Source organism: Passer montanus, unplaced genomic scaffold, assembly GCF_014805655.1.
Source record: "Passer montanus isolate IOZ18808 unplaced genomic scaffold, ASM1480565v1 scaffold12, whole genome shotgun sequence".
Taxonomy (NCBI): domain Eukaryota; kingdom Metazoa; phylum Chordata; class Aves; order Passeriformes; family Passeridae; genus Passer; species Passer montanus.
In genome coordinates this window covers 2,787,970-2,808,108 of record NW_024358722.1, presented here as the reverse complement: position 1 = coordinate 2,808,108, position 20,139 = coordinate 2,787,970, and the positions used below count along the sequence as shown (strand labels likewise).

General features: G+C 39.4%; 1 protein-coding gene across 1 annotated transcript in view; it reads right to left on the bottom strand.

The window, feature by feature from the left end:
- PLD5 (phospholipase D family member 5) overlaps positions 1-19,718 on the bottom strand; it is a 165,391-nt gene extending 145,673 nt beyond the window's left edge. The window contains exon 1 of the mRNA XM_039698051.1: positions 19,134-19,718. Within this exon, the coding sequence (XP_039553985.1) occupies positions 19,134-19,319 (186 nt within the window). The 5' untranslated portion in view covers positions 19,320-19,718. The remainder of the gene's footprint in view (positions 1-19,133) is intronic.
- Positions 19,719-20,139: the final 421 nt, after the last annotated feature.

Genomic DNA, 20,139 nt, shown 5'->3' with positions numbered 1-20,139 from the left:
TATCCTGAGCTACATCAGAAGCATTGCTGCCAGGTCAAGAGAGGGGATCCTTCCCCCTCTCCTCAGCCCTGGTGAGGCCACAGCTGCAGTGCTGTGTCCAATCCTGGGCTCCCCAGAAATATGGGGCTGCTGCAGAGAGTCAAGCAAAGAGCTATGAAGAAGACAGTTAAGGGAATTTATCAGTTTGTAAAAATGTCTGAAGAGAAGCAGATGTAAAGACAATGGACAGAGAGTTATCAGAGGTGTCCAGTGACATCTTGCACTGTTTATCCAAGTATTTGAAGATAAGCTGTCCTACCTGTGTGAAGCTATGGCCACACAGAATATGCAATACTAATAAATGCTATCAAAGTTATTGGAGCGTGTGTGTCCTGTGTGCCTGTTTTAATAAGTGCACTCCTCAAAGGAGACAGATAAGAAGTACTTTATGTGGGAAATGAAGTGACTGGTAAGTAATATTATGAATTTGTACTAGCAATGCAAGTTTAATCAAAAAAGTCTAATAACACATGCCTCAAAGTTTCACCCTTCTTTAAAGGAAACAATAGCTAAATCAGTATGCTAGAAGACAAGAAATTTGAACTTGCATAACATCATATTAAGGCTCTCTGAAGCAGCTGTTATTAAGAATTGTTAATATTAATATTGCCTTTCAAAACTAAGACCTAGACTGTCCTTTACCCTGAAGCCAAACAAAAGCCCTTGCTCAGATAAATAAGCCTAAGAAGGAGCCCTAGCAAAATGCTAAAATGTACTATGATAGCATTTAAGATTCCACCTGTCAGAACATAATTATGTGCTTCAATTTGCTCTTAGCCCCAAGTCCTGCAATGCAGTGAGGACACATCTTGTAAATTCAAGAAGTCCCAAGCACATCAGAGCCCTACCTCAAAAGTCAGTAGGCACATCTACAAAAATAACCTAGTCCTGTCACTTTGAGAAATATTTTACCTTTTATGCTTTGGATTAGGGTAAGTCAAATTTCACTTTATGAAAGCTAACTGCTTAATGGCTAATGTTCATATTGACATGGAACAAACAAGTAATTGAAGTAATTTGTCCTCAAATATCATTGTGTACTGCAACAGCCTGCCACAGGCATCCATCCAGGTTCCTACTCTGAAAAAAAAAAAAGAGACCAAAAAGCATACTCTGTGTGAGGCCAAGATGAAGTCAAACATATCTCTAAAGATGCCAAATTGCTTTGCATTTCAACCAACCATCAAAAGGGAGGTTTTTGATCAGGTCCTCTTCTATTCTCACATTCCTGCTCCCTTCTTTTCATCAAATTTGCTCACTCTTCAGCAACATGAATGCTACATAATTTCACCCATCTGAAAAAAAGTAAGCAATTCCATTTGGCAAGAAAATGAATTAAACTTTTGATAAAAGTCAGCAAGTTGGTCACAAGATCACCAGCAGCACCACAAGGAATGTGGCCAACCCCATTTCACTATCAACCCACGGAGGAGACATGCTTAGAATTGCATCTAAAATTTCCAGTGTACCATCTATTGTGGTGAGCTGGTAATTATTCACATGTTTTACAACTTGTCTATGTGTATATTTTATCATCTTTACTGGATACATCCCCAGAACCCTTATAGAAAGCTGAGTAATGGTAATAGTCCATTATATATAGAGAGAAACAAGTTGCAGTAAGAGTGTGGTACCTTGTCCAAGGTCACAAGACAAACACAAAACCTGTTTCCACTCTATCTTTAAAAGGAGTAGTCCTGAGATACTGTCTTGAGATTTTATTCCCTGTCCATGCCCAAAACATTTCTTTACACTAGGCCAACTTCAAGAGACTGAATCTAGAAACGGAATATAAAAGCATAATGAAGTGAAAATTGAGTAATACTTTCCCTGCTCATTTCCATCGCTCTTTCAAAGACTAGCCATTTTCCTGGTAAATTCAGGGAAGCTAAGCAAAGCTAACTTTGCAACAGAAGAAACTTCTGGCATATGAGGAAACTGGGTCAGCATTTTGATTCTCAAATAAGTACTTCTACTATTAGATACTCTTTTCTCTACTACAAAAAGAATTAGTCACAAAAATGTTCTGAAATCTCTCAAGCAAAGTTACAGTCAGCCTAACTGCAGGCAGCTTGCCTTGGGAGTAATCTCAGAAAGATAATAGCCAGGTGCACTTAAGATCAGGTGCAGGGGAGGAATGACACCCACTTCTTTATTAGAGTTGGAAATAGCAAACATTGCCCACATTCAAAGTGAAGTCAAGCTCAGGAATTGGCCAGACTGAATTGGTCAGACTGAGAGGCCAGAGTTTTCACACTTGAAAAGGGAAGGTAACAAATGAGGAAGATGATGTGGACATCACCTGGATTTACCAAGAGCAAATTGTATTCAACTAACCTGAATGCCCTCTGTGTGATATGACTGTGAACTCCATGGCCAAGAGGAAAGCAATCTTATTGCATTGCTGGACATTGGCAAGGCTTCTGGCAGTCTCCCATACAATCCAACGAGTATAAAAAGTTGCAGTGGTGTAACAACACCATAGACTCTAAAAGGCACACCAAATTAAATCAGATAACAAAACTTTAAAAAATCTCAGGAAGAGGTTTTCCAAGTGGTAGATAACTTGAGGTCTGCAAGAATAAGATAGTCTGCCTCTGGAATAGGAAAGAAAATAAACTAGTCCTATGTTTAAGATCCCAAAAGACAAGATAAAAGGAAAAGGCCAGTTTGAAATGCACACCTTTATTCCCTCAAACCTTATTACAGAGGGGAGAACACAGCTTCCTAAGAGTGTTGAAGAACTTTTTGCAAACAGGTTGGACTTTAAATAATACCTTCCCCTCCCTCTGAAATTAGTCCATTAGGATGCATACACAGTCAGGAATTTGGGATTGAAAGGAAATGAAAGAACTACAATGCTTTTTATCTGCAACCAACAATTAATTTTATTTAAAATGCAAACTTTGTGAAAGCAATATAAGATTTGAAACCCTTGCTATTGACATATGCACATACGATACTGTATTTGGGCGCAACTCTAGGTCATAAAACACATTTTCCCCATCAGCCTGATGTTCTTATCTGTACTCTTTATATCTTCCTGTCCCACAACATAAAGGAGAGGAAGGAAGAAAATAAAAGCTTCCTGATTATCTGAAATATCAGCATCAACTCCTGTTTCCCTTATCAAGTGAAAGTGCTCATGAAACACCATAGAAAGGAAGGCATTTCAGTTCTCAGAAAGACAATGTTGTCACTCAAATGACAAAAGGAGACTAGTCATAGCATGTAATGGGTTATTGACATTTAAAAAATCATGACTGAAGTGACTGCATTGTTCGCCCTACATGCTTCAAGTAGAACAACAACCTTACAGACTATATGGTAGACAATAACAAAGAAAAAATTACTATTTCATTTCCGTAATCTTTGCTTTAGAGTCCTCAGAAAGAAATTCTACTTTTAATGTAGGATTAAATTAGACTTACCACTGCAAAGTGGTATGAAAACTGAATGAATCTTTACATAAATAAATGACAACTTGCCTGACATAAAGACCACAGCAAGAAACCAAAAACCCTGTATCTCAGAATAAGTATGTTTAAATAAATCAGGTGACACCATTACGTTTTACCTCTGTTTTCAGGTGGCATCCATACATACAAACTTTTTAGGGCTGATAAAAGACCTCACCTCAGAAATGTTTGCGCAAATGTACATTTGCAAAGACTTATGTCTAAAGCGTTCATATGGCCATCTAGAAATTACTCATGTGCTTTCTCTGCAAACAGAAAATATAAAAAAATAGAGAGAAAGGCAAAGACAGCATTATTTGTGTCCAGTCATACGCAGAAAACTGCAAATAAATAATTTAAACCATCAGAAAATCCTAAAGAACTTGTCAAATGCATTATGACTTTGATAAAATTAACTCACAATTAGAATATCCCCAGTTTGTAGAAAGTAAGAGTGACCCCTATTCACTCTAAATACTTAATATTCCCCTTTTTTGGTGGTTCCTGTAGCTTCCATATCCTTCACTTAAAAGTATGTAACAGAAGTTGGTTCAATGAACCAATGACTCCACATGTCTCAGGAAAATACTAGTGTCCATTATACTAATACATTGAAAAAAGAAAATCAATCTCTACATCAACATCCATGTATGTTTTTAGAGCCCACTATTCCAAGGAGTCAACCACAAAAATTGCTTTTGCTGTTCTTGTCTTGTTGCAATATTTGGCCAGTTTGTATGTGGAGATTAATGGTGGAGTTTCAGGCAGAGCCTTCAGGGGAAATCAGTGAGTCTGCCACTGTGAGTATAGCAAAAGAACAGACAAAACCAAACAGCAAGAAGAAAAAAAAACAAAAACCAAACCTACACAATTCTATTTCTAATTGCTTCCCCAAATGTATTAACCTAAAACAGAATCCAGAACGCAAATCTACTGCATGGAAAAATCTGGAAAAATCCAGATTTTGGCCTTCTCATCTTGCACAGCAGGTCTTTTCCTCTGATTTGGCTATCCAAGTCAAAACTTTCAAAGGCTGAGTTGAGCAATCATGTTTTCTACTCCAGAACCCTAAAAGAGCTGGGAGTAGCATTTTTCTGTGTACTCCTACAAGCAAGTTCTCTGCTCCTTTCAGCAACCTTCCAGCCTATGGTTTCTCTTGGTTTTTTCAAGCTTCATTGTTCCTCTCCCTCTCTGCCTGCCCCACCTCCACCTTAAAAGCTTCTCTGACCTTCATGGCTCAGTTGCTTTCAAAAAATCACTCATCTCTCCCTTCACAGCAGAGCCAGGACAATATAACAAGAGAACCCTTCTTCTGCTGCCAAGCCATCGGTTTTGTTTTGTTTTTAAAAGAAGAAAGCAACACAATGAATAGTAAATATGCAATAAATACAACTAAACAAAGCTAACTATTACAATATAATATTCAATAATTAAAGGTATGCACATATATAGAAATTAAATTTAATTAAGTAGAGCTAGAACAAGCTACTGTAAAACCAAAGTAACTCACAGAAGAGAGGGCACTGCCAGCAGTTTTGTTGTTTTCAGACTACAATGCCATCATCATATCTCAAATTAGACTTGCAATTATTATCTAGAATGGTGTTTTGGGAAGGTGTTTCCTTCATGGTGGGAACAATTGAACACCCATCAGTAACTGGTTCCTCATCAAGCTGTTGTACTCAAGTCAGGAATTCCACATTATGAGCCTGAATAAATTAGCCAGATATGTTATCAAAAATTAATAATGCCCAGAAATAAACTGAGAACATCTGATGCCACACAGAATCATAAAGTAAATAAACAAAGCAACAAGTATTCCCAAAGGTTCTCATAAAATATTTTTAATCTTGCAAATACTGGAGAAACACATATTTAAAAAACCCAAAATGCAAACAGCTGTTAGGGAGAGACTTTTAGCAAAAAAGAAATCATAGGGAGCATCAGCTCAAATACAACAAGCAGATTTAGTCCAAACAGGAAGGGATCTTACAGCCTTTCAAAAAACCACACTGCTCACCCCCCCTTATAAAGCAATATATTAAAAAAGCCCAAAACAACAAAAATACAACATACAGTGGTAACCTGAGAGCTAAAACGTACAAAAATTTCAAGTACTTCATGTGTGTCTTAGGTACTGTGGCCTGCAAATCAGAAGGTATTACTATACCGTGGTACTTCCATAATAAACAGGTATTTCTACATCTGCTACAAATTTCTCACTTGATCAGAGAAAATCCTATTTACTACCTGCACAAACTAACTTGAAAAGATGCATTCTCAGTTTTCTATTCCTGAAAAACAGAAATAAATGTACAATCACTTGAAAAACAGATTCCATAAGAAAAAGAAACAGCTTTTTCATCCCTTTCAAGACACAATGGTATAATTGCTTGTATTTCTCTGAAAAAAAAAAAATCAGAATCCTTATTTACTTAAAAGAAAAGACGTTCTGAAAGAACATGCTGTTGGCTGACACGATGAAGTCACAGTGGTGGTGAAAAGTTTTATTGCTCTTCAGGTAATCATTGCCCTTTATATTACCAGATCCATAGACCACACTTGTAAGGCAGTCAGCCAGCTCACACTCACAACTCAAACTTCCATCTTCCTCACAACTTCAGGGTTTTCAGAAGTGCATATTTGGGATTTATGAGCTTAAATCACTTATGAACTTCAGAAAGTGTTGCCCTGCCAGCACAAAAATTATGTATAAATATTGTAAGAGAAGTTCATTCTTGCAAATTCTACATATATTTTGCTCACCATATTTTCCCTGGGTGTTTCACACAAGGTGCATTGCAGAATATGGCATGTAATATCAAAACAAGGCTTTGGATTTGTTAGAGGAGTTTGAGATGACAGAGCAAGAGCATGGGGACAAGGGAATAAAGAAAAATAATTTAAAAATAAGCATCATGAAAGAATTAATGAGATTATATAAATAGGAAAAAAAAACAAAAAACAACAAGGGCCTTGGGTAGGTAAACCCAACCTTGGAGAAGTAAAAATGGAAACAGTTGTGCAACACAGTGTCTTGTAAAAAATAGATATGAGCAACAGTAATTTAAAGACAAACAGAATGCCTGAAAGAGCCCTAGCACAGACACACACTAGAGGAACAAAGTGCATAAACGGAAAAAAAAAGTATTTTTTAAAAATTGAAATTTCCAGCAGACTAAGGTCTCAGTTGTCATATGGTAGCAGAAACAAACTGATCTAGGCTGATGTGCATTAAGATCATATAAACAGAGCCAGAGAATACAGTGTGGCACATTCCACCTTTCCACAGCAGGAGTCTGATGCAGCTAAGCCATGACAAAAAGGCTTAAAGAGAACAATATTGCAGAAAATGGGATAAAGTAACATAGAAGGGGTTAGCTGCCCGCCACAAGCCCAATGGGGAATTGAAAGAAAAGTCTGCAGGGCCAGCAGCTCACGCTGGCAAAGGAAATTGCATTGTTCAAAAGGGTAACGTTGTCCAAAACACTTAAGGGTTTTGTTTCACACTAGACACAAAGGAATTGTTATTCAAACAATAAATTGTTTACACTGTAAAAGCCTGAAAACAGCATTTGGTGTATTGATGTATTTTGATGCTCACAACATTCCAAATAAGCACCAATCAGTCTTCAGCATCATAGACTTGGTTCACATTCTACAAATAAGTCACTCAAAAATAGTTTAAAATTGCAAATAATTTCAAAATTGTTTGGCTTTCATTTATCAACAATCTTTTTGTCTGCATGTTTTAAGTAATTAATTTTCAAGTCATCTTTTCTTATAACCATCTCATCCATTGCACTAATCAGGGGAAATATGTAGTCTTTATTGATGTAACAGGAGTTACTCAAAAGATGCATCTTCTCAAGGATCTGAAAAGCACAGTTCCAACAGAGAAGCAGAATTGAATATATTTCATCCCATATTGTTTTAAGCAGCACTTATGTACAGGATTGCATGCATGACTCAGAGCAACTCTTTACCTAGACAATAGCAAAAGTCAGATGTCACACTACCTCACTGGTTTTCCAAGAAAAGATACGGAGAGAACTTGTACAGTTTAGCAAACACTTCAAACCATGACTGAAGCCACATCTAAATGATGCAAAGTATCACTATGCTACCCGAATTTAGCATTATGTATCCTGTTGAAAACTCAGGGAAATTATTTTTCCGCAAGGCATCCAAGATCACAAAAGTAAGTAGAAAGCTGCCTTCAGTATTAGAGCATATAGGGCTAAACACACAGTTGCAGGCCTAAGACAATTCTTTAATAAGCAGGAAGAAGTTATGGAATGCACTGAGTCAGGGGAAGAAAGAAAACAGTGCACTCTCTGCCAACCCATTGGCTTGGAACCTTTGAAACACTTTGTTCCATAAGGTAATAGCAAATGGGCAGCACAGGGTTACAAATGCACATCAGCTTCTGTTTCAGAAGACAGAAATCCCCACCCACTGTACTACAAAGGCTGTTAGAGCTATTCCCACTCTAGAGCAGAGCATTAGCTCTAACTTAGTGCATTTCACTCATCTTCCCAACCTTTTCTATGCTGGCTATTTTATCACAGCCCAGGAAGGGACTAAACAGGCCAACTTCTGGCAGCAGCTGCCAGAAAGCCACAATAATTTCTATAAGATCCCATATTACTTGTGTTTCTTTTTAACATTCCAGGAATACAAGCCTAGATGTTCATGTGTGCTCTCTAACAAATAACTATGGGGAAATAGCAGAACCTCGGACCCCATCTTTATTGTCCCACTCCAATGGACATTCTTCTATTTGCTCACCTAATTTTTCACAAGAGTCAATAGGGTGTTTTGGTTATCTGTCTTTTTTTCCCCCCCAATTATTACCATTGAAGTAGGTGAACATTTCTACTTAAATGAACACAAAACATGAAAACAGATTATACCTGCTATCATTAATCTGCAATTATATTCCAGTTTAGGTTTGATTTGCTTTTTAGCATGATCAGCACTGTTTTTCACTTACACTTTCTACAGAAGTACAGAAGTATTCTACTGGGGAACAAAGAAATAATTTCACAGGTAGCTTTGTTTTGCTGAGTTGTCTTAAGATATCCATTCATTACTCTTGGCACATAATTGCAGTTTCAAATGCACCCTGTACCCATCTGACTTCCTTGTATATTCTCCTTTCTGAAACACCTTAAAATTTGCTTAAATCTATATTTGTTTTCATATTCACATAGATATTTCTGTTTTTTACATCCCTTCTGTTCTATTGGGATTCTTCTGTTCTTCTGATGGCCCTGTGGTAACTGCAAAGTGTTCTCAAATAATTTATACAGCAATCAGCCTGATGATCCTGAGCCTTAAATCTCAAGAAAAAGTGAAGATTCCAAAACAGATTTTTCCTCCAGCTGCTTAGCATGAGATACTGAACTTGTTTTTTAGCTCCAAATCCATGACAGCCGAGCTGATGTAGTCTTTACAGTCTTCTCTCAAGGAGCTCATACGCAACTTGAATCCACAGTAATGAAGTCAATGGATCATGGTTTTGGAACAAAATCAAACAGAAGTGCACAAGCTGCATTTAGGAAATAGTGTCACCTTAAACACCATTCTCAGAAGCAAATAGCCTCAGCTGAGGTAACGCCTGAAGTTTGTTCAGCCCATAAAGCATATTCCCTTAACAAAACAAAACCCTGCCTAGAAAAGAACAGTCATGAAAGTTAATGGACAGCAGCAGAATTTCTGTAACATGAAAAGCAGAGTAAGGCATGTTTATTGTGGCTGGAACTGCTGAAGACCTTATTAACTATTACACATTCCTGTGTTTCAAAACAAATACAAATCTGCTCATTATGGCAGGCTTTTTACAGCATAAACTGGCTTTTAGAAAACTAAGTTAGAGTACAACCCCAAGTACATATGCCTTTCCTGCAGTAACAACAGGATCACAAATTTTAAGCTGGTCAGTATCACTATCTTGTCACTGCTCCACATTACTGCCCCAAACAGTTAAAAAATGCCTCAGGGAAATCCAGCCTATTTAATGTATCAGAATGCCAGGAATTATCTAAATCCCTATTTGTTTTATTAGCAGCAATTCTCAAATAAATGCGCTTTTTTATTCCATTAAACATTTAATTACAACTGTAAATAAACATACATGAATAGCAACAAAAATAAAAATAGAATGACTGGTATTTATGAGCTGCAACAACTTTATCAGTCACAAAATAAGCTGCTGATTATGTTGACATCATGCAGCCAAAAATGAGACTTACGAAGCTCTCTCAAAATTTTGGTTTTAAGATGAGAAATTAATAAAATTCACCTACAAATACTGCACATAGAGGATTTTACCTGCTGCGCAAAAGTGAGGAAAAATAGGGAAATTTTTTTCATCTTCAGAGACAAGCCAAAGTAGTATTACTAAAAATACCACTCTGATATTTCTTTGTCCAGGGCTAGATGCTATCTACACAGTCAAATTCACAGTGCATTGATCAAAACAAAAGAAGACAAATCCCTATAAAAATATTCAAATCCTATGTTATATTTGGAAAGCCTTTATAAAAGTTAAAGAATTCTGAGGAGAAAATCCTATTAAGAAAAAAAATTAAACTAACTTTTGATGGATAAGCACTCAAACAAACCCTAGGAATAAGTTTCTAATCTAATAAAAAATATTTTCTGATTAAATCAGTGCACTTAAGAGGCACCAATCATTCATTTCCTCTCTTCCCCCTCCTGAATTTCTGAGCTTCTCTCTGCACACATTTCTTTAGCTGAGTGGCCACTCTGCCCACAAGCAACCGCAAGAAGTTTGTCACTTGAGGTGACAGTGGGTTAACTGCCTTCCCTTGAAACACAAATGACCACAGAATCTGTGAGTCCTCATTTGTCAATGAATGGATCAACTGCATCCCCACCAGGCAAGGGGGCACCTAGGTACACACCCAGCTCACCTCTGCCACGTGGGCAGGCAGATCTCAAGCAAGCAGCAGCACACGTGCTGGATTTGGCTGCTCAGGGAATATGGATCCCAGCAGACACTTATTGCCTAGCAGAGACAGATCCTCAGGCAATCTACTTTTGTTCCCAGAAACTGTGAGGGGCAAGTTGAAAACAACTTGGTTGTCCACTCAGACTACACAATCTTACTGACATCAGAGGAGTGTCACTGCATGGGAAAATGAATGTTACGCTTTTTCACTCTACCAGCTGTCACCTAGGAGTGCAAAATCTTTAAAAATTGCATCCAAATTTCATTTTAAGAAACCTCTTTTCAGACTCTGAAATGCAGCAGAGGAGCTATTTGGTATATATGGATATATGGACCTTGTAAGACATTAGCAGGGTGCCTATTTTTTTTTCCTCTCAGTAATGAAACTATAAAAAGGCATGGAAATCAGACCTGAAATAGTGTTACAAAAAAAGCAAAGCAAGAGGTGGGCTGTTAGAAACCCACCTCTTGTGCCTCAAGAAAACATTCCATCAGGGGAAACAGATCTAGAGAGTCTACTGCCAGCACAGGACTTTTTCAGGAGCAGTGAGGAGTCTATGATTTCCCATTGTGAACAGCAATAAAGCAGGGTTTATTAATCATTGGCATGTGCTGGCCAGTTGTTTCCATCCTTTTGATAGTCTGGTAAAGTTATTTTACTTCAGTATTTTAGCATTCCTGCTTATGGAATGGAAGAAGGCTTAAGCTAAACACACAACCAGTCATAGCACGTAGCTTCTTTGGGCATCATCCACAGACAGTGAACTGATAGCATCTGTGAGGAGATATTCATGAAGCATAATCTTCCCAGTGTTATAAATACTGCCACTACCCTTAGGTGTGTTACAGTCAATGGTCAGCTACAAGACCAAATCACTGAAGACTGCAGAGTATTTGGTTGTGTAACAGACAAGGAGATTAAGTTGCAAGTTTCTGCAGCTCCTTTTTTAAAATGCTTAAACAAGGATGGTAAATGCTGTTAAAATAAATTATGACAGTAGCAACAAACTAATTTGGATTTTCTTTAATGCTGGTAGCATTAGGACAAGCAAAGTAGGGGAAAGCACCTTTCCTATACATACACTGAAGTTAACATCTGGAAGAACTGTAGACTAAGATATATGGGTTTTTTCCAGAAACCAGAAATCTTCATTTCTAAGAAGTCTTGAATGGGCTGAACTGAATTATAAATTAATTTCTATATGCATATAGAAATTAATTCTAAAAACAACTTTGAAACTTTATTTTGTATTCCTGTGCAACAACATAGTCAGACACTATAAATTAAGCTTGTTACAGCGAATATGCCTCTCAAATATTTTAAATTTAGCTTTAGAGATTTGGACTTTGAAAGTGACTGATGTTGAAATCATCAGAATTGATTTGTTAAATTAATGCAATGTTGAATGATTTTCTCATACACCAGAAAAAGAAGAGCTGCTCCTAGGATTAGTGTATTTGGTTTACATGGCTAGGTTTTGGGTGGCAAGGGGACACTGCAGAGGTGGCCTCTGTGAGACCATTGGCTGCCCCATGCTGGCCACCGCCAGTTCCAGCTGGCTCCATGACAAGCCTGCTCTTTGCCAAAACTGGACCCATCAATAGGACAGGCTGGTGCCTCTGTTGACAACACATATAAGGATAAAAAAACCTGCTGTCCAGGAGCTATGGGAGAGGAGCAAGAAAAATGTGAGAGAAACAGCCCTGCAGACACCAAGGTCAGTGAAGGAGAACAGCAAGGAGGCACACCAGGTGCTGCAGCAGAGATTCTGCTGCTGCCCACAAAGAGAGCAGGTTGTCCCCCTGCAGCCCATGGAGAGCCACACCAGAGCAGGTAGAGCAGCAATCCACTGCAGCCCATGCCAGAGCAGGTGGATGCGCTCTGAAGGAAGCTGTAGCCTGTGGAGAGCCCACAAAGGAGCAGGAAGTGCAGCCCAAGCTGGAGCAGTCCATTCCTGGAGTGCACCCCATAGAGAGGACCCATACTGGTAGCTTTTGAAGAGCTACAGCTTGTGTGGAGGACCCACATTGGAATCATTTGAGAGAGACTATATCCCATGGCAGGGATCCCACACCACATCAGGGAGAAGAAGACAGAGTGACAGAGTGTTATGAACTGACTGCAGGCCCCATTTCCCAATACCCTGCGCCGCTTGGGGCATTGAGGGGAAAGAGGTCGACAATTCAGGAACAAAGGACTGAAGCTGAGTCTGGAAAAATTGGGGGAGGAGAGAAGGTGATTTTAGTCTTGTCCTTGTTTCTCACTATCCTATATTTAATTGGAAAGAGATGAAATTAATGTTCCCCAAGTTGAGTCTGTTTTGCCTGTGACAGTAATTGGTCATCTCTCCATCTTTATCTCAAGCTACAAGATTTTTTATCTCATGTTCTCCCCCTGTCCTGTTGAGAAGGGGGAGAGAGTGGCTTGGTGGGAAGCTGGCAGAAAACCAAGGCTAACCCACTGTGACTAAAAAGAGAAAAAAACCAAACTATTAGGTATTGTATTTTCACTGATTTGCAATACAAAATTACTTTTGTGTGTGGCAACTACAGTAATAAATTACTCAGGATTTTAAATCCTCCATACTACTTTCAAAAGAAAGCATTTTATATTTTTTTGCTCTAAAATGTTATTCAGTATCTCCCAACACTACTCAATTATTTTGGTCCCCTTTTTCCACTTTTCTGAACATTTATTTTCTCTAATTATGTTTGTCTACAAAACATTCGTGAAGAAAGACACCTGCAAGGAAATCAGCATTTCAACATAAAAATTCCCCTCCACACACAGTCTGTCAGCAGTGAAGCAAACTGCATGCTACTACTTCAGCAAGAGTCACAACTCATGCTAAGTACCACTGCTCCAGGCAGGCAATCCACATACCAGTCTCCTGCTGAGAAAAAGCCCAAATCCCTCTAACTTAATTGAGTTTGTTCCTTTGGTTTTAATGACAAAACCTAAATATAGATATCTATCTCCAGGACTAGACAGATATTTGAAATTATAATCTGCAACCACACCATCAAAAAGCTTCAAATATTGGAAACTAACTCTGTAGAACCCTCTGAATTGTCCCCATCTATGTATCCTACATGGCACAAGCCATGCACTTTGGTATCTAACATTATTGCAGATGACAAATTATTTATACCTGCGTGGTGCAAAAGATCTGACAACTGCACCAAGCACAGCATCGCTTGTCAGGGAAGGCAGGGGATTGTCCTGCTCTGCTCTGCTGCAGCCTGACCTCGAGTGCTGGGTGCAGCTCTGGGTGCCACAATATAAGAAAGATATAAAGCTCCGAAAGTGAGTCAAAGGAGGGCAATGAACATGGTGAAAAGCCTGGAGGGAAAGCCATAAAAGAAGTGGCTGAGGTCATTTGGATTGTTCAGCCTGGAGAAGATTGAGTGGAAACCCCACAGCCATCTACAACTTCCTCATGACGGAGAGGAGCAAGCTCTTTTCTCTGGTGACCAGCAACAGGACCTGAGCAAATGGCCAGAAGTTGTGTCAGGGGAAGTTTAGGTTGGATATTAGATAAAGGCTCTTCTCCCAGAGGGTGGTTGGGCTGGAACAGGCTTCCCAGGGAAGTGGTCACAGCACCAGCCTGACAGAGTTCTACAGGCGTTTGGACAACACTCTCAGGTACTTGGTGTGAACCTTGGGGTGTCCTGTGCTGGACCAGGAGTTGGACTTGTGCATGATTCCTGTGAATCATTTCCATATCAGGATAGCCAGTGATTCTATGAACTCATTTAACTCAAAGGAAGACATGTGTTTGCATCTATTTCAAGACTAGGGCCGTTTTGGGAATATGGGAATGTTTTTTGAAATCTGATTTACATCCTTGCATTATTCTTCCTTAAACTGAAGCCATTGCCACTGTCCAGCAACTGATTTGGCTCCACTGGGTTGTACTCCTGCTGTGTGTCACATCAAACTATGTCCACCTTCTTTGTTTAGGTATTGCAAATTATAGCTATGCACATCATGTCTTCTGCATCCTTCTAGAGATTACAAATCTGTCTTCTGACTTTTAACATTAGTGTTAATTTTAATGTAAGAGCAGAAATGCACTTGGAAACTGTCCAACAAAGCTTTTGTTAAGGATTTCCAATATCATAAGAAAAGAAGAGAAAACCAAAAGCTGCCTAACAGACTTACTAATTTTTGAATAATAAAAATGAACTGGCAAAATGGGATTTGGAATTTCAACTTTTATAAAGGTATTATGACAGGTGAATTAAAGCTGTATTTTATTTATTATTTGCTCATGCATCTCTGAGAAATATTCTGGCTACGCTTGTCAGGCACTTTTGTAAACTGTCTTAAGCCTAACAGTTGCATATTAGATATCTGCCTCTGCTGCCAAGTGACACTGCTATCCCTGTACCTCATGGCCACTTTTCTCCCTGGGCAGCAATGCTGTCAAAGGCATAACAGTGTGCTGAGCAACAACATCAACTGGTCAAATAACAGCAAGAGCACTTAGAATTGGAAAATCCAACATTGCCCTTGCTGCTGATCAGATCTTCAATTAAAAAAAACAAAAAAAACAAAAAAAAATTATACAGTAATTGTCAATAACTTCTCCTAATTATGATTCTTCAAAAACAACAGACTGAGGATTGCCAGGAAATAACACTGTCCTAATGTCAGGTCTCCCCAGAAGTTAGTTTTGAACCATTTTCTTAAAAGAAAATTTTTAAAATCCTTTAGCATAATTAAGCAATTAATTAAATTTAGACATTATTAGAGAAAGACTACCACTACATCCTTAAGAATGAATACCTGTATTTGTCAAAAACAAATATATGCTTGAAGCATTTCTCTTGTACCTCAGAAAGAAATCTGTCCAGTTTGAACCTTTTATTATCTAAAATTAAGTTCTCTAGAATTCTTTGCTGAGGTACCAGGAAAGCAGCTATTCAATAACTGTCATTACTGTGGGATGCAGGGACATGATGGAGAGCTGCTGCAAATTAAACCAGACCCAATAACTCCTATCAGCCAAAGCTTACCACGTTAGCTACTTTTTCCCAATCCCTACCGCCTCCTTTTACTCTTAATGAATTCACAATTAATTTTAAAAGGCTCCAGACAAAGAGAAAGAAACAAACAAATTAAAAAAAAAATACTATGCAAAGAAGAATTTAAGAATATTTCACTCATCCGTTTTCTCTCCAACACTTCCAATACCAGGCAAACAATTTCACTAAGAAGCACAAGGAACTAGTTGAAGCAAATACATGGAATCAGAACAATTTCAGCTCTGCAGGAATTTCAGGCAAACATCACTGTGGCCACATCTACAGTTGGAGTTCCCCACATCTCTTGTAAATTCCTCCATTAACAGAATGGCTCTTCAGCACTCAGGGTACAGCATGCATGTACCCTGAGGCCTCACTTCAGCAAAAACTCCTCATTGGGCCTTCAAACAGGTTGCAACAAATTCATTTAATCTTAAATACAGCATCTGAGTTCACAAAAGAACAGAGGTGGGTTGTGTTCAAATCTTTTATAGTACAAGCTGTGTTGCTGCCACTTGGAAAAAGAAAACCCTACAAAATCAGCAAGCCAATGAGCCACACTATATTAAGATCCATTTGAACAATTAATTAGGAAGACACCAGTAGGATGTTACAGATTTTTACTTCCTCTGTGGTCAGTCAATAATTAAATATTGATCAGTTTTAAAGAAACCAGATCATATTTGTTCATCTGAACTTGTCCTGTGCTTTCAGAAGAGATAAAACAGTTGAATTTTGAACCTCTTTACCATGCTCTTGAACCTATCACAGTCCTCAACTTGACATCTGTATAAGAAAAAGCCTAAAACAAACCAAAAACCAAAACACCAAACCCCACAACTTTGCTACAGTTTTGAGATCTAGAAACAAACTGTTTCTATATTTGAGAATCTTTTTACATAAACAATTTGATACAAATTGGCATCAGAAGATGTTTTTTAACTCATCGAACTGGATGTGGATTACTAAGTGTTGCACATGATTAAGTTAGGCTATTCACTTCGACAAAAAGTCAGTATAAAATACCTACTGTGGCCTACAAGGTCTTACTGTAAGTAATGAACAAAAGATGCTGGCCCAATTTCATCCCTGTTACAACAGAAATCAATTTAAGAAATCGTTTCAATGAAGTAAAACTCAATCCTCTCCACAATACTGAAAGAGTACATATGAAACTTCAAAATCTGTTCATGTGTACCTTGACTTGCACTCACTATATACCCCTCTTCTGCCTAACCTGTCATTGTACAGCATCAAGTCTGTGATTATACACTTTTAAATTCAGTGCCTCCATGAATGCTCACTTCCTGGATTTTGATTTTCTTTGTAGGTTTCAAGTAACATGATTATCTCAGAGGGAGCTGTAATGAAATGTTATGCAAACTTTGTGAGGTGGATAGAGGATATGAATATCTTCATTATTGGCCATAAGCGATCATATGTCAAAGACTATCCATTCAAAATGATGTGTCTCAAAGTAATTGGTTTGTCTCCTGGAATGGAAGAGTGGAGTGTAGGAAATAACTTCTTTTGCAAGAGAACACTCAAAACCCTCAAAAATTCATCTGAATACAAAAAATAACCTTGCTCTAAAACTGTATAAGCAAAATATAATTTATAATTAAATAGACATTTTATTTATATTCATGCAATAGCCTATCTGTTAAACACTCATGAGTAATACAGTTGCCTTAAATAATAAAAAAAGTATTTTCATGTATCTACTGTTAGCATATCAGTGTACTTTGGGGTAGTCACAATAAATGTAAATTAAATAAATATTTTATTGGAAGCAAGGGATATCAGTGCTCCAATTTGTTTCTCTTTGCATTGTTTAAATAGGCTGTGGGAGTAAAAATAACTGGATCAAATGAGAGGGAAACCCCCAGAAGAACATGCATTACAGATTACAGAAACAGCTTTTCACACAAATGCTGCAGGGACTACTCTTGTGACAAAATACTGACTTAATAAAAATAATAATAACCCCCAGGAACAACAACAACTAAAAAAAATGCAACAAAACCACTCACAAAATAAAGGTTTTGCACTTTCAATCTTCAGGCAAGTTAAAGGCTATTTTCTTTCTTCCTGCTAATACTGTGATAAGGTTAAATATACAGGTACCTGACCATTCAGCTACCAGATATCAAACTGTTGATAGATTAATCCCCCCTGCAATTAATAATTATTAATTTGATCACAGATATCAACATGTAGCAAAATCTGTTACAAAAGGCACAGCTCAGATTTCTGTGCTTTTGATGTTTTAGCTGTACAAAGATAAGGCACTGACCTTTATTCTTGATTGACAATGGGAGAATACTTCAACCACAAGCTTACTACAGAAGGCTTGTCAGTGTCAAGAATCACAAAATTGTGTTAAAAGGCAGACAGAATTCAGTACCTTCCTCAGCATTTGAAATGTGATCTTTCCAAAAGATCATCAGTTCTTGTCATTTCCCTGGAAGTATAAACAACTCAAGTTTGAGATTTCACTAAGAGGGATAAAATACTCTCTGCAGGTTAGGGGGAAGAGAGGGTTACAGTCTATGAACTACTTGGTAAAGGACCTTCTTTCAGGTTTCCTCTTTAAAGGACTCTACTATGCCATCTAGGATTTTCATGTAATAAAGACAATTTATCCTTCTTATCAGACCATTTCTATTCAAAGAGAGTTGAGGTGGCTGTACCAGAAGAAATATTTTCCTGTGCCTCTTGAAGTCAATGTGACTGTGATTGCAAATTACTAATGTAAAGAACAGCAGACTGTTGCATTATGCAAGCCCATCCACATTCTTTTGCATCCCTGTAAATGCAGCTACTTTCCTGTCTTGATTGTACTGTACACTCTAACAATGGGTTTCACCTAATAAGCTATTCAGGAAACTTACATAGCATGCAGGTCATCTCAATCCATTTCCTTGCTGTTACAAGTAACATGAAGAATGCTTTCAAACATCATCTGAGACAGGAACACTTTGAAGCACCTTAAATTCTCATAAAATATTCACTAGAGCTATCCACAGTATCAGTCCTATTGTGGCCTCAAACACAGTTAAGTCATGTACTACTGCTGCAGCAAGAAAAGTCCTGAAGGAAATCTCTACCCCACATAGGTAGAGCATGTTCAAAGTCCCATGCACGGAGAAGGAAAAGATGGGGGAGGGGGAAGATGAAAATCACATCTAAAATTAAAAACAAAACAAATAAACAAAAAACCAACCACCAGTTCTTTTAGCTATTCTAGAACTACATTATAATCACCATGAGATAAATGTTCTAACCTCCATCTGCACAATCCCAATCTTTCTCCTCCCACATCAGTGCTGAATTTGCTGGAGTAGAAGAAGGAATCAGCCAAGAATGTTAAAAAAATATTTCCAATTAGAAGGAGACTTGCATGTAGTCTGGAACAGTACTGACATCCCATTCATCTCAGATCTGACCACTATGGGACCTCTAAATAGCTCCTTTCTCTATCATTTGGGAAATGCCATGCCCAACTACTGGAGCAACACTTTTCTTCTGGAGTCCCAGCTGACAGACAGCCTAACAGAGTACCTAGAAATTAAAATAAATAAATAAATAAATAAAAAGTGGGGGGGACAAAGAAGCTGGCTTACGTGCTCCAGTTTGTCTTTCCTCCTCAGCCAGACACTGGCACTGTAGTCCTGCTGCTTGACAGTGCTGTAGAAGTTCGCACCTACTCTGGTGAGGCTTGGGGAAGGCTCCCTGGGTCTGCTCTTCAGCCTCATCTGCTCGAAGCCCTCATGGGGGGATGAGGAGAGCCAGTCATGCCTGACTTCCATCTTGACATGACAAGGCAAAGTCCAAGGGAAAAAAATCAGAAGAAATCAAGAAATTAAGAGGTACTAAACGAAGATGGTCCAGAAAGGGACAGAATGGGAGAAGAAGAAAGAAAAGGAAATCAAAAAATCCCTTAAAACCAGAAAATGGTAAGAGAAGGGGGAGACAAGCAGAGATAAGGTAGGAGTGGAGAGAGAAAGAAAGGAAGGCTGCAGGTACGAGAGAGGAGCGGGCTGGGAGAGATGAAGGGGCACTCGGGAAAGAAGACGCTCCAAGATGCCGCTGCTTGTTGCCCTGGCCGCCAGGAAGCTGCAGTCCAGGAGCGACGCAGCGGGAAGCGGCAGCCTGCGGCTCTGCCCGGGACGGAGGCGAGGGGCGGCGCGGCCCCGGCAGCCGAGGCCGGGCGGGGCTGCCGCCTCCAGCCCGCCTGCAGGTTGGCGCAGTGGAGGGGCCGCCGCCCGCCTGGGGATGAGCCCGGCTCCTCCCCCGCCTCCCCTCCCCGCAGCCACCTTCGGGGGAGCAGCCAGCGGCACGGGAGAGCCCCTTCCTTTTGACAGGAGCTGCCGCCGCCGCCCTCCTGGGGCCCCCCGTACCCCTGGGGAAGTTGTCTCGTCTGCTCTGCCCTCGTCCCGGCGGCACCGACCCGCCCGCAGCCCGCCGAGGGCTGGGCGGCCGCTTGCCACTCCCTCTCCTGGAAGCCTTTGTCCGATCTCCCCTCGGCGGAGCTCCCGGGGCCGCCGCCCGCTGCCCTGCCCAGCGCATCCCGGGGTGGGCTGTGCCCCTCACGCCGCCCGGCCCCGCCGCGGCCGGCGGGGGCGGCGG